The 16,653-nt window shown below is 37.5% G+C and overlaps 1 protein-coding gene across 1 annotated transcript in view; it reads right to left on the bottom strand.

Annotated features, from left to right (window-relative positions):
• Positions 1–4,927: 4,927 nt before the first annotated feature.
• GYPC (glycophorin C (Gerbich blood group)) overlaps positions 4,928–16,653 on the bottom strand; it is a 48,431-nt gene continuing 36,705 nt past the window's right edge. The window contains exons 2-3 of the mRNA XM_075831047.1: positions 10,129–10,173; positions 4,928–6,850 (exon numbers count right to left, since the gene is read on the bottom strand). Coding sequence (XP_075687162.1) covers positions 6,654–6,850; positions 10,129–10,173 — 242 coding nt within the window. The 3' untranslated portion in view covers positions 4,928–6,653. The remainder of the gene's footprint in view (positions 6,851–10,128; positions 10,174–16,653) is intronic.

The raw sequence follows: 16,653 nt of genomic DNA, 5'->3' as shown, positions 1-16,653 counted from the left end.
TAGTTATATTCTTGTATATAGGGGGCAGTATTATAGTAGTTATATTCCTGTATATAGGAGCAGTATTATAGTGGTTATATTCTTGTATATAGGGGCCATTATTATAGTAGTTATATTCTTGTATATAGGGGGCAGTATTATAGTAGTTATATTCTTGTATATAGGGGGCAGTATTATAGTAGTTATATTCTTGTATATAGGAGCAGTATTATAGTGGTTATATTCTTGTATATAGGGGCCATTATTATAGTAGTTATATTCTTGTATATAGGGGGCAGTATTATAGTAGTTATATTCTTGTATATAGGGAGCAGTATTATAGTAGTTATATTCTTGTATATAGGAGCAGTATTATAGTGGTTATATTCTTGTATATAGGGGGCAGTATTATAGTAGTTATATTCTTGTATATAGGGGGCAGTATTATAGTAGTTATATTCTTGTATATAGGGGCAGTATTATAGTAGTTATATTCTTGTATATAGGAGCAGTGTTATAGTAGTTATATACTTGTATATAGGGACATTGTTATAGTAGTTATATTATTGTATATAGGGACAGTAGTTATATTCTTGTATATAGGAGCAGTGTTATAGTAGTTATATTCTTGTATATAGGAGCAGTATTATAGTAGTTATATTCTTGTATATAGGGACAGTGTTATAGTAGTTATATTATTGTATATAGGGAAAGTAGTTATATTCTTGTATATAGGAGCAGTGTTATAGTAGTTATATTCTTGTATATAGGAAGCAGTATTATAGTAGTTATATTCTAGTATATAGGAGCAGTATTATAGTAGTTATATTCTTGTATATGGGAGCAGTATTATAGTAGTTATATTCTTGTATATAGAGGGCAGTATTATAGTAGTTATATTCTTGTATATAGAGGGCAGTATTATAGTAGTTATATTCTTGTATATAGGGGCAGTATTATAGTAGTTATTTTCTTGTATATAGGGGCAGTATTATAGTAGTTATATTCTTGTATATAGGGGACAGTATTATAGTAGTTATATTCTTGTATATAGGAGCAGTATTATAGTAGTTATATTCTTGTATATAGGAGCAGTATTATAGTAGTTATATTCTTGTATATAGGGGCAGTATTATAGTAGTTATATTCTTGTATATAGAGGGCAGTATTATAGTAGTTATATTCTTGTATATAGAGGGCAGTATTATAGTAGTTATATTCTTGTATATAGGGGCAGTATTATAGTAGTTATATTCTTGTATATCAGAGCAGTATTATAGTAGTTATATTCTTGTATATAGGGGGCAGTATTATAGTAGATAAATTCATGTATATAGGAACAGTATTATAGTAGTTATATTCTTGTATATAGGAGCAGTATTATAGTAGTTATATTCTTGTATATAGGAGCAGTATTATAGTAGTTATATTCTTGTATATAGGAGCAGTAATATAGCAGTTATATTCTTGAATACAGGGGGTAGTATATAGTAGTTATATTCTTGTATATAGGGGCAGTATTATAGTAGTTATATTCTTGTATATAGGGGGTAGTATTATATTAGTTATATTATTGTATATAGGGGGAAGTATTATAGTAGTTATATTCTTGTATATAGGGGACAGTATTATAGTAGTTATATTCTTGTATATAGGGGCAGTATTATAGTAGTTATATTCTTGTATATAGGAGCAGTAATATAGCAGTTATATTCTTGAATACAGGGGGTAGTATATAGTAGTTATATTCTTGTATATAGGGGCAGTATTATAGTAGTTATATTCTTGTATATAGGGGGTAGTATTATATTAGTTATATTATTGTATATAGGGGGAAGTATTATAGTAGTTATATTCTTGTATATAGGGGACAGTATTATAGTAGTTATATTCTTGTATATAGGAGCAGTATTATAGTAGTTATATTCTTGTATATAGGAGCAGTATTATAGTAGTTATATTCTTGTATATAGGGGGCAGTATTATAGTAGTTATATTCTTGTATATAGGGGCAGTATTATAGTAGTTATATTATTGTATACAGGGGCAGTATTATAGTAGTTATATTCTTGTATATAGGGGTCAGTAATATAGTAGTTATATTCTTGTATATAGGAGCAGTATTATAGTAGTTATATTCTTGTATATAGGGAACAGTATTATAGTAGTTATACTCTTGTATATAGGGGCAGTGTTATAGTAGTTATATTCTTGTATATAGGGGACAGTATTATTGTAATTATATTCTTGTATATAGGGGGCAGTATTATATTAGTTATATTCTTGTATATAGGGGGCAGTATTATATTAGTTATATTCTTGTATATAGGGGGCAGTACTATAGTAGTTATATTCTTGTATATAGGAGCAGTATTATAGTAGTTATATTCTTGTATATAGTGGCAGTATTATAGTAGTTATAGTCTTGTATATAGGGAGCAGTATTATAGTAGTTATATTCTTGTATATAGGAGCAGTATTATAGTAGTTATATTCTTGTATATAGGGGCAGTATTATAGTAGTTATAGTCTTGTATATAGGGAGCAGTATTATAGTAGTTAGATTCTTGTATATAGGTGCAGTATTATAGTAGTTATATTCTTGTATATAGGAGGCAGTATTATAGTAGTTATATTCTTGTACATAGGAGCAGTATTATAGTAGTTATATTCTTGTATATAGGAGCAGTATTATAGTAGTTATATTCTTGTATATAGGAGCAGTATTATAGTAGTTATATTCTTGTATATAGGGAACAGTATTATAGTAGTTATACTCTTGTATATAGGGGCAGTGTTATAGTAGTTATATTCTTGTATATAGGGGACAGTATTATTGTAATTATATTCTTGTATATAGGGGGCAGTATTATATTAGTTATATTCTTGTATATAGGGGGCAGTATTATATTAGTTATATTCTTGTATATAGGGGGCAGTATTATAGTAGTTATATTCTTGTATATAGGAGCAGTATTATAGTAGTTATATTCTTGTATATAGTGGCAGTATTATAGTAGTTATAGTCTTGTATATAGGGAGCAGTATTATAGTAGTTATATTCTTGTATATAGGAGCAGTATTATAGTAGTTATATTCTTGTATATAGGGGCAGTATTATAGTAGTTATAGTCTTGTATATAGGGAGCAGTATTATAGTAGTTAGATTCTTGTATATAGGTGCAGTATTATAGTAGTTATATTCTTGTATATAGGAGGCAGTATTATAGTAGTTATATTCTTGTACATAGGAGCAGTATTATAGTAGTTATATTCTTGTATATAGGAGCAGTATTATAGTAGTTATATTCTTGTATATAGGAGCAGTATTATAGTAGTTATATTCTTGTTATTCTAGTCGGTTATTCTTATTTATATCATTTCATCTACATATTAACTGTATAATTGTCGTCACTATAGTGTTACATATAAGTTGCATTTTGCATACATAAAACATTAGGCATCTACATAAAGAACAATCCCTAATATATTATTGGAGACTTAACCCCTATTAACAGCAATGGTGATCTGAAATTATAGAATTGGCCAGAGATAAGGAATTTAATGTCCCTTTTACCCTCGTGTTAGCTGACCCCAGATTGCTGTAAATGGCTTTTAATTCTCAGAGGTTTCTCTGGCAGAAACTCATTGCATCCTCAGGGATTTTCACTTCCCTGCAGATGCTCCGCTATATTTTTTATATTGCTTTCAAATTGCTGCAAGATGATACTTTAATTTGGATCCATGTTAAAGGTTATATTAAGTACTCGTGAAACTAGCAATTCCCAAATGGCAAATCCCTAATATAAACTCAGTATTGAAATCACTCCCCTTACAAGTAAGGTTATGTTCACACGGCCTAAAAAACGCCCAAAAAACGGTCGAAAAATCGCAAAGCAGAACGCCTCCAAACATCTGCCCATTGATAGGGAAAAACTGCGTTTTGTTACGATGGGTCGTTTTTTTACGTGGCCGTTTTGAAAAACGGCCGTGTAAAAAAACAGCCGCGAAAAAGAAGTACAGGTCACTTCTTTGGATATTTTTGGAGCAGTTTTTCATAGACTCTATTGGAAAAAAGCTCCAAAAACGTCCGTAAAAAGTGCCGCGAAAACGCCGCAAAAACCGCAAGTGGCTTAAAAAACATCTAAAAATCAGGAGCTGTTTCCCCTTGAAAACAACTCCGTATTTTCAGACTTTTTTGCTAAGCGTGTGAACATACACTAATTGTCAGGATGCTATTCACACAATAAAATGCTGATGGCATCCAACATAATTGTTAAGTGGATCTAGAGACCCATACGGGTAGTAATAAAAGATTAAGAAATCGCTCATAGTGCAATACCCTAATATAAAAATCTGTCTTAAAACTGAGGCATCATCAATCGTAGCGATTTCCGAATTTATTATGTAAAGTACTGTAAATTCAGAGTTACCCCTTATTTATAGCAAACTTACTAGATGCTAATCTAATAATAACTGCTAAAGATTTGATCTTATGCCTTGTAACAGACCAGCATTTGGAATGAATTATATACAGTATGGAACAGACTATTACATTCAAACGTCTGTCCCTTATTGTCAGTAGTTGTAAAGATATATGCTGAAATTTAAAGCGTCTGTTCACTTCTAATTAACATTTTACCACCTACTGTTCATATGAAACAAATCTACTTGAAAAGCGGAGTCACTGTGTATTTACATTACTTATCCTGTACTGATCCTGAGTTACATCCTGTATTATACTCCAGAGCTGCACTCACTATTCTGCTGGTGGAGTCACTGTGTACATACATTACATTACTTATCCTGTACTGATCCTGAGTTACATCCTGTATTATACTCCAGAGCTGCACTCACTATTCTGCTGGTGGAGTCACTGTGTACATACATTACATTACTTATCCTGTACTGATCCTGAGTTACATCCTGTATTATACTCCAGAGCTGCACTCACTATTCTGCTGGTGGAGTCACTGTGTACATACATTACATTACTTATCCTGTACTGATCCTGAGTTACATCCTGTATTATACTCCAGAGCTGCACTCACTATTCTGCTGGTGGAGTCACTGTGTGCATACATTACATTAGTTATCCTGTACTGATCCTGAGTTACATCCTGTATTATACTCCAGAGCTGCACTCACTATTCTGCTGGTGGAGTCACTGTGTACATACATTACATTACTTATCCTGTACTGATCCTGAGTTACATCCTGTATTATACTCCAGAGCCGCACTCACTATTCTGCTGGTGGAGTCACTGTGTACATACATTACATTACTTATCCTGTACTGATCCTGAGTTACATCCTGTATTATACTCCAGAGCCGCACTCACTATTCTGCTGGTGGAGTCACTGTGTACATACATTACATTACTTATCCTGTACTGATCCTGAGTTACATTGTGTATTATACTCCAGAGCTGCACTCACTATTCTGCTGGTGGAGTCACTGTGTACATACATTACTTATCCTGTACTGATCCTGAGTTACATCCTGTATTATACTCCAGAGCTGTAGTCACTATTCTGCTGGTGGAGTCACTGTGTATATACATTACATTACTTATCCTGTACTGATCCTGAGTTACATCCTGTAATATACTCCAGAGCTGCACTCACTATTCTGTTGGTGGAGTCACTGTGTACATACATTACTTATCCTGTACTGATCCGGAGTTACATCCTGTATTATACTCCAGAGCTGCACTCACTATTCTGCTGGTGGAGTCACTGTGTACATACATTACATTACTTATCCTGTACTGATCCTGAGTAATATCCTGTATTATACTCCAGAGCTGCACTCACTATTCTGCTGGTGAAGTCACTGTGTTTATACATTACATTACTTCTCCTGTACTGATTCTGAGTTACATCCTGTATTATACTCCAGAGCTGCACTCACTATTCTGCTGGTGGAGTCACTATGTACATTACATTACTTATCCCGTTATACCCCAGAGCTGCACTCACTGGAGTATAATACAGGATGCAACTCAGTACAAGACAAGAAATGCAATATATGTGTACAGTGACTTTATTGTGTATGGAGATTTAATATATATGTAACTATGTAACTAATATATATATATATATATATATATATATATATATATATATATATATAATTACAATGTCAATAGAAGGGGAACAGACACTTTAGATATTTTAGTGACAATCTATACAAATAAAACAAATACAACAACTATGGCGTTTAGGATATAAGTTCCGTCCTGCACCGTTACATGGTAACAGTCGGTTGGGTGGATGTGTTGGATGGATCAGTCTCATGATGATGTTGTGTTAGTGCAGGTGTAATGATTTTTTTCTGCATTTCTCCATTAACAAGAAGAATTGTCACAGCTTTGAAAGTGGTTATTAAGAACAGGTCCAGAGGGGCAACGCTCCATTAATTCCTCGGCTTTTGTACTAGGAGGCTCCATGGTAAACACCTTAGTGACCACTCAGCCTTGGAGATGGATGTTTCCGGTGTCATGTCAAGAACAGATTTTCCAGTACATATTTCAGAGTGTTAGTGATGAGCTCCCTGAGATGTAAAGTGTCTGCTCTAACACATACATCTCAGTTATGGCGCTCTCTTTGTACAGCGCTGTAGTGTCGACCCGCCGTTGAGAGTGAAGCATCACATTGGCGCTGGTGTCCGCTTAGATAAAATATTCCTTTTTTGATTCGTCTACAGACTCCTGCAAGGACGGGTCGTTTTTCAGAGCGGTGTCAGAGTTTTCTGCAAATTCTGAGCCTTTATCCTCATTGGTGCGGTATGTACCCTTGTGTCGGTACAGGTAACGGAGAAGAATTATGACTAGAACCACAACCACGACTACCACAGCAGCCACGACGCCTATGAAGAAAAATATAAGAAATATAAAGAGAATTTCCTGATCAGTTCATCAAACTATAAAACTCATGGGAGAACAAAATAATATAATATACAGTAATATAACATATACAAATCTAATATAATGTAAAGTAATGTAATGTAATATAATGTAACATAATGTAATGTAATTCAACCTAAAGTGATATGATATAATGTAACTAAATGTAATATAGTATAATGTTCTGTGATATAACATAATGTGAGATCAGCAATATAATATAATGTAACTTTATATAAAAAAAATATGATGTAACATAATGGAACAGTAAAATATAAAGAGAAATAATTTAATATAATGTAACATAATATAATCTAATATACGGTAATACTAATGTACTGCAATTTATATAATGTAACATCAGTAATGTAATATAATATATTGTAATATAATAGTACACAAAATAAGGCAAAATAACATGACATTATAATATAAAGTAGTTTAATATAACATGAGGTAACATCACATGCTATAATATAATGTGATATGATATCCTGTAACACAATGTAACAATATTATATAATGTAACATAATATGATGTAATAAAATATGCGGTAACATAATACACTATAATGTAATATAATACAATACTACATTATATAACATACAATAATATGATGATATAATATAAAGTAACATATAATATGAGGCAACATAATATAATGTAGATTATGTTTTGTCATTAATTGTTGTTGCTTTTTTTTTAAAAAACATTTTTTATATTGTATCAATTTACAGTTAGACCCTGTTCACATCTGTGTTGGGCCATTCCCTTGTTCTGCTCCGTCAGAGGTGCAGAACAAGGGAAAACCGGAAGCAACGGTTCTTAAGCACCGCGGACACCACCAGCAGCCGACTGAACCCATTGACTTTAATGGGTTACTTCAGCTTTCTGTGGGGTTGTCTGTGGTTTTACCGGAAACAATAGCGCAGCATGCTGCGCTATTGTCTCCGGTAATCTCTACCAAATCTGCAATGGAGGCCCCTTAGTGCATGACCAGACGTGGCGGAGTTCTTCCGTCACTGTCCGCATCAATGCCGCACATAATCTGCGCTGCAAATTCTGTTGCGGCTCTGCCTAAAATGGGTATTAAATTGATGCGGACTGGCCGTTGTGTATTGAGGTGAAAGTACTTCCCTTCTCTCTATCAGTGCAGGATATCAGTGCAGGATAGAGAGAAGGGACAGCCCTTTCCCTAGTGAAAGTAAAAGAATTTCATACTTACCGGCCGTTGTCTTGGTGACGCGTCCCTCTTTCGGCATCCAGCCCGACCTCCCTGGATGACGCGGCAGTCCATGTGACCGCTGCAGCCTGTGATTGGCCTGTAATTGGCTGCAGCCTGTGATTGGCTGCAGCCGTCACTTGGACTGAAACGTCATCCTGGGAGGCCGGACTGGAGGAAGAAGCAGGGAGTTATCGGTAAGTAGGAACGTCTATTTTTTTTACCGGTTGATGTATATTGTGATCGGTAGTCACTGTCCAGGGTGCTGAAACAGTTACTGCCGATCGCTTAACTCTTTCAGCACCCTGGACAGTGACTATTTACTGACGTCGCCTAGCAACGCTCCCGCAATTACAGGTGCACACACGTAGTCACCCGTAATTATGGGAGTCCCATTGACTTATATGGGCCTGCCCGTGCCGTAATAGCGGCCCGTGATTATGGGTGTTTTTACGTTAGTGTGCATGGGGCCTCAGTCTGGCTGTAGACTTAGAAATACATAGGTCCAGCCAGAATGAAGAAATGTCATGTTAGTAAAACCAATACGCTCCGCAGCACACATAACATGTGCATGACATCTGCGGACTTCATTGCGGAATTTTAACTCTTCATTGAAGTCAATGGAGAAATTCCGCAATGAGTCCGCAACTAGTCCGCTACACGTCCGCAACAGTCATTGTATGATGCGGACACCAAATTCCGCACCGCAGCCTATGCTCCGCAGCGGAATTGTCCGCAACGTGTAAACAAACCCTACTAAAAAGCTGTGGAAAGCAATGGAGAAACGTGTACGCTGCGGATTTCCGCAGCGGACTGTCTGCAGCGGAATTCCAGAGCAATTACGCCACGTCTGGTCATGCCCTAACGGAGCCACCAACACAGATGTCAACAGACATTTAGGCCATGTTCAGATGTGGCGGAATTTTTCCGCTGCAAATGTTGGTGCAGATTCGGGGCAATTACGCAATGAATCTGCAGCAACATTTGCATATTTGACAGGTAATTCAGACGTTGCAGATATCACAGCGGACGAGCCACAGATTTCAGTTTTTGCATTGCAAAGGCTGAAATCCGCAGTGAAATTCCGCTTCTTCTCCGCAACGTCATGAGCTGCTGTGGAGGGAAAATTCTGCACCGCAGCCTGATTTCCGCACAGTTATTTTTCGCAACGTCTGAACTAAGTTTCCTAAAAATTTATTGAAGCAAATGTAAAAAACGTTGGTAGCAGAATTCCACTGCGGACTGTCTACAGCGCAATTCCACAGCAATTCCAACACGTGTGAATGTGCCCTTCAGGTCAGTTCACATGTAACATACACACTGTGGATTTTCCGCAACGGAATTCATTGCAGCATAATGCAGTAGCAGCAGAGTGGATTTGATTTGATTTTTTTTTTTTCAACCACTGTTTGGACATTCTGCCCGAAAAACTGCACCACAATTTGCTACAGTTTTTCGGCCGGGATTCCTTATCGGTTCCAGGTCGGATATGCTGTGTACTTTTACGCAGCATATCCACCCGGTGTGAACATGGCCTAACAGAGACACTCCACCATGACAAATGAGAAGATGACATTTCTTCCGCAGGGCATTACATCAGGCTGGGGGACCCGGGTGGGACAAAAATGGCGCCAAATTGTAAAAAAATATTTATATTCCATTTTCTAAGGGTTGTAAAACACCCTTTCATTTCTTTGTGGTTAAACTCTACCCCTTTGCATTTAATCAGTTATTATATGAGAAATATATAATGGAACCTTCTTATTAACCCTTTACATCACAATGGTGAAACATATCGGAATATTGTGAGCGCAAGGACCGATACACGGACGGATTTACGTTCTTATATGACACGGTCGTCTTATACGTTTTCTAAAAATTTCGCCCATTTTTTCTGCTTCTAAACGTTTCTGGAAGAAGTGAACTCTGGCATCTAATATTCTAATATTGGCCGCCTGCATCGGATCGCGGTCACATCTGCCATATTTTAGCTATTAGATTAGAGGCGGCTGTCTTACCCCCAACGATGGCGGCATCTGTTTCGCTGCTGGAGATTTCTGGAGCTGTGAACACATCAGAAAAGAGAACATTATTTATTGTGAATGCCACATTCTCGCTGTCTGATAGATACCGGTATGGGGGGGGAAGGGTCAGCAATGATAATATATACAGGATATTTTTATATCTCTATAACTGGAAATAACAAAAATACCTAAAAATTACCAATATGCTGTAACACAAACATTCCCGGGGAGCAGACTGCACAAAATGGCTTGTGCAGTGCATTATGGGAGATATATTATTTCTAGCTATTGTACATTACATGATGTAAATTATTGTCCCATAATGCAACACTGTAAAGCCTACTCTGTGCAGACACTAAACTTGCAGACTGGCAGCTGCCAGAAAACAATCAGAATTCTGAATGCAGCTTTGGATGTGGCTGGAGTATAAGACATGATGTAACTCAAACATCCATATAAGATTCATATAAGAGTAGCAACAGTTTTATGTCCACTGCACCAATATTGTAATCATGTAAGCTACCAGTGGTAGCTTTTTATGTCAGCCAGTCATCCAGAAGCTAGTTTAATAGATTAGTGAAGGAGGAAGTAGCTAACTTCTCCCCCTACTTGTCATCTAATAGAAATCAATAGAAATCAATATTGACCAGCAGGGACGTAACTAGGAAAGACTGGGCCTGATAGCAAACTTTTGACTGGACCCCCCTCCCCTAGGTGCCACATGCAGCCCCCCTTATAGATAGTGCCGCCTGTCGACAGTGCTATACAGCCCCCCTGTATACAGTGTCACACCCCACTTGTAGATAGCACCCCCACCTCCACCTTGTAGAAAGTGCCATACAGCACCCACTGTAGATATCGCCATAAAGCCCCCCTGTAGATAGCGCCATACAGCTTCTCCTGTATAGTGTCACACAGCCCCCTCCCTTGTATAAAGTGCCACACAGCCCCCCTGTAGTAGATAGTACCACACAGGCCCCTGCAGATAGCACCACACACAGACCCCTGTAGATTGCGCCACACAGCCCTCCCCCTTGTAAATAGTGGCATACAGCCCCCCTAGTAGATAGTGCCACACAGCCCCCCTTGTATATAGTGCCCCACAGCCCCCCTTGTGTAGGGCCACACAGATCCCCCTTGTATTTAGTGCCACACAGCCCCCCACCCTTGTATATACTGTCACAAAGCCCCCTCCCTTGTATAAAGTGCCACTAAGCCCCCCTTGTATATAGTGCCACACAGGCCTCCCGTTGTATATAGTGCAACACAGATCCCCTTGCATATAGTGCCACACAGCCCCCCCTTGTATAAAGTGCCACTAAGTCCCTCCTTGTATATAGTGCCACATAGCCCCCCCTTCCTTGTATATAGTGCCACACGGCAACCCTCCCATGTATATAGTTTTACAGAGGCCCCCCTTGTATATAGTGCCACACAGTGCCCCTCCCTTGTGTATAGTGTTACGCAGCGCCCCTCCCTTGTGTAGGGCCACACAGCTCCCCCTTGTATATAGTGCCACACAGCCCCCCTTCCTTGTATGTAGTGCCACACAGCAACCCTCCCATGTATATAGTGCCACAGAGGCCCCCCTTGTACATAGTGCCACACAGTGCCCCTCCCTTGTGTATAGTGTTACGCAGCGCCCCTCCCTTGTGTAGGGCCACACAGCTCCCCCTTGTATATAGTGCCACACAGCCCCTCTTCCTTGTATATAGTCCCACACAGCAACCCTCACATGTATATAGTGCCACAGAGGCCCCACTTGTATATAGTGCCACGCAGCGCCCCTCCCTTGTGTATAGTGTTACACAGCGCCCCTTCCTTGTATATAGTGCCACACAGCACCCCTCCCTTGTATATAGTGCCACCCCCCTTGTATATAGTGCCACACAGTGCCCCTTACTTGTATATAGTGCCACACAGCACCCCTTCCTTGTATATAGTGCCACACAGCCCCCCTTGTACATAGTGCCCCACAGCCCCCCTTCTGTAGGGCCACACAGCCCCCCCTTGTATTTAGTGCCACAGTCCCCCTCCCTTGTATATAGTGTCACACAGCCCCCCTCCCTTGTATATCGTGCCACACAGTGCCCCTCCCTTGTATATAGTGCCACACAGCCCCCTATATATAGTGCCACACAGCACTCCTCCCTTGTATATAGTGCCACACAGCCTCCCTCTTTGTATATAGTGGCACCCTGCTCCTTCTCTTGTATATAGTGTATATAGTACATATATTCTATAGATTCATTACACACAGAGGGATTTATTTCCAGCATTTTTTTCTTTTAATGTTGATGATTATGGGAACAGTTGATGAAAAACGCAACATTTCAACGGTGCCACCGGGCATGGGGGTGGGCTGTGTCGGCAGGGGGCACAGGCCCCCTCATGCCGTAGGCTCCTTTGCAGCCGCTAAGACTGCTACAGCGGTAGTTACGCCACTGATATTCACCCTGAGACACGGACCCTGAACAGTTTTGGTTAAAATCTCTGAATATGTTCTTTGAATAGCAGCTGCACTAGGGCTGCAATGTAATGAAATACTATTTGTGTAGTAAATCGTGTCCCCTTCATGTACATATAGATGATCACAGACTGTAGTCACACGATGCAGCAACGCATTTGGTCTCAGGGAATGACGGCTCTTCCTGGGCAGTTTACGGTCTGGATCAGTATCGGATCTCCCCCTTACAGCGCCCGTGTGGCTGATGCGGTCAGTATTTTTTCAGCATTGTTTTCCCTCATTCCCGCATTCTGCCTCCTGCTCATAATGTTCACTGTCAAAATATTCCCTCAGATTTATCTTGATATACTTTCCATTTGTAAAGTGAGCGTTTCTCAGAATAATAGTACATTAGGGAATTGCTATATATGCAATTGCCCAATTAACTCATTAAACCAGTTTTGAACTGGAGTTCCCCTTTAAAAAAAAATTATACCAGCTAAAACGAAAGCATGGATTGTGGTATATGTATCAGATGGATCAACCCAGGGGTGTAGCTGTAGCGGGTAAGGAGGTAGCAAGTAGAAAGGTTATTCGAATATTGCTTTGTCCTTGTTAGAGTATTATAGCCGGTACTCTTTAATTTGGCAAATATTCAGTTCACTGCCCTAGTCCTGTATCTAAAAACCCTGACCCTGGCAGAATAGCTTTTTGGTGCCCCACTGGCAGACAGGGCACGTTCCCTGCAAGCCTCTCCATAGCTATGCTTCTGCATGAGATCATTCCTATTTTAGATATCACAATCTACTGCAGTAACTCTAGTAACTACATGTCCCATGATGCCTTTCCCTGAAACTACATGGGGGAGGTGAGGCCACATCATATTTATCAGAACCTATAGTTATATAGATCACTCCAAATCATGAGCAGGAAGCTGGGAGCCACAGATGGGGGTGTAAGGCATAGGAGAGGCTGCAGACTGTGCAATGTGCAGCAGCATGCAGCATGCAGCATGTCACAGGCAGTGAGAAAACTCCACCGCACTGATGGAAGAAGCAAAGATTATTGGTTGTCAATGTCCTTACATCATCTACAAGAAGCAGCGTGGGGGAGATTCAGTGACAACAGCAGAATACACAGCGCTAAGAAGAATTGTGGCGGTCACATTCCGGGATTAATGCTATGCAGCGGTCCCCGGCACATTGTATATTCTCTACAAAAGTCAGCAGTGACACCGGACATCATTATAGGGCAGAAATCAATAGGAAACTATGATTTCCCCTGGAGTTCACCTTCAAGCGAAGGAAATTCATCAGCAACATTACAAGAGGCAACACAGTTTTCTTCTCCAATGATTCTCCAAATGCAAATTATTTAGATTTACAGCGAATCTCAAAAATGATTAAACCATCTGTATTGGGGAATTGCTAGTTAAGCAATTCCATGATATAATTAAAAGGTGGACTAATGTGGAGTACAAACTGAATCTAAAAAGTGAATTTCTGGAAATTTTATAAGGAATCTCAATAGTTACATTTAATAAAAAAACAAATAAAGGGCTCAATGATTAATAAAAAGAAGATTCTGCTCCGCTAATGTGTCACATGCTGGAAGACAGAAGCGAGTCCGGGATTGCCAAAAAAAGCCTTGTGCCAAAAACATGACAACATGGTATTTTTCAAGGCACCAAAAATAGCAGCGAGATAAATAACTTGTCTCTTGGCTCCGACTGCACCGTGGGTGACAAGTGATTGGCAGCAGGTGGTGGCGCAGGCAGCGTGAACCTCTGTACTACAGATGGTTTCAGCAAAATATTGTTGTTCTGGAGGAAAAGCGATCGTCCTACTTCTAATAATGATTGCACATTGCACCAACGCTTTATTACTTTCCTAACTGAAAGCTTTAATTACAAAGAAAAATCAAATACTATCTTATATATGAGGAGCGAAACGTTGTATCTAAAGTCACACCACATGTCAGAAGTGTAAAGTCCTCGTCATCCAGGAGCATTATCAGGAGGAAACACACGACAGCACAATGTACACGTATAAGAATCTCCCCCAAATACCTGATCTTAGAGAAACTCACCAACATATTCCATTCCGTCATTGCTTATGTACATCAGTATTATAGTAGTTATATTCTTGTATATAAGGGCAGTATTATAGTAGTTATATTCTTGTATATAGGAGCAGTATTATAGTAGTTATATTCTTGTACATAGGGGGCAGTATTATAGCAGTTATATTCTTGTATATAGGGGGCAGTATTATAGTAGTTATATGATTGTATATAGAGGGCAGTATTATAGTAGTTATATTCTTGTATATAGGAGCAGTATTATAGTAGTTATATTCTTGTATATAGGGGCAGTATTATATTAGTTATATTCTTGTATATAGGAGCAGTATTATAGTAGTTATATTCTTGTATATAGGGGGCAGTATTATAGTAGTTATATTCTTGTATATAGAGGGCAGTATTATAGTAGTTTTATTCTTGTATATAGGAGGCAGTATTATAGTAGTTATATTCTTGTATATAGGGCAGTATTATAGTAGTTATATTCTTGTATATAGGAACAGTATTATAGTAGTTATATTCTTGTATATAGGAGCAGTATTATAGTAGTTATATTCTTGTATATAGGGGGCAGTGTTATAGTAGTTATATTCTTTTATATAGGGGGCAGTATTATAGTAGTTATATTCTTGTATATAGGAGCAGTATTATAGTAGCTATATTCTTGTATATAGGAGCAGTATTATAGTAGCTATATTCTTGTATATAGGGGGCAGTATTATAGTAGTTATATTCTTGTATATAGGGGCAGTATTATAGTAGTTATATTCTTGTATATAGCGGGCAGTATTATAGTAGTTATATTCTTGTATATAGGGGCAGTATTATAGTAGTTATATTGTATATAGGAGCAGTATTATAGTAGTTATATTCTTGTATATAGGAGGCAGTATTATAGTAGTTATATTCTTGTATATAGGGGCAATATTATAGTAGTTATATTCTTGTATATAGGGGCAGTATTATAGTAGTTATATTCTTGTATATAGGAGGCAGTATTATAATAGTTATATTCTTGTATATAGGGGCAGTATTATAGTAGTTATATTGTATATAGGAGCAGTATTATAGTAGTTATATTCTTGTATATAAGAGGCAGAATTATAGTAGTTGTATTCTTGTATAAAGAGGGCAGTATTATAGTAGTTATATTCTTGTATATAGGGGGCAGTATTATAGTAGTTATATTCTTGTATATAGGAGCAGTATTATAGTAGTTATATTCTTGTATATAGGAGCAGTATTATAGTAGTTATATTCTTGTATATAGGGGGCAGTATTATAGTAGTTATATTCTTGTATATAGGAGGCAGTATTATAGCAGTTATATTCTTGTATATAGGAGGCAGTATTATAGTAGTTATATTCTTGTATATAGGGAGCAGTATTATAGTAGTTATATTCTTGTATGTAGGAGCAGTATTATAGTAGTTATATTCTTGTATATAGGAACAGTATTATAGTAGCTATATTCTTGCATATAGGGGGCAGTATTATAGTAGTTATATTCTTGTATATAGGGGGCAGTATTATAGTAGTTATATTCTTGTATATAGAGGCAGTATTATAGTAGTTATATTCTTGTATATAGGGGCAGTATTATAGTAGTTATATTCTTATATATAGGGGCAGTATTATAGTAGTTATATTCTTGTATATAGGGAGCAGTATTATAGTAGTTATATTCTTGTATATAGGAGCAGTGTTATAGTAGTTATATTCTTATATATAGGAGCAGTATTATAGTAGTTATATTCTTGTATATAGGGGGCAGTAATATAGTAGTTATATTCTTGTATATAGGGGCAGTATTATAGTAGTTATATTCTCATATATAGGGGGCAGTATTATAGTAGTTATATTCTTGTATATAGAGGCAGTAGTATAGTAGTTATATTCTTGTATATAGGGGCAGTATTATAGTAGTTATATTCTTGTATATAGGGGCAGTATTATAGTAGTTATATTCTTGTATATAGGGGCAGTATTAT

The sequence above is a fragment of the Rhinoderma darwinii genome, chromosome 6 (assembly GCF_050947455.1).
Source record: "Rhinoderma darwinii isolate aRhiDar2 chromosome 6, aRhiDar2.hap1, whole genome shotgun sequence".
In the NCBI taxonomy this organism is placed as follows: domain Eukaryota; kingdom Metazoa; phylum Chordata; class Amphibia; order Anura; family Rhinodermatidae; genus Rhinoderma; species Rhinoderma darwinii.
The sequence above is the reverse complement of the archived record's forward strand: the minus strand, read 5'-3'. Positions and strand labels throughout refer to the sequence as shown.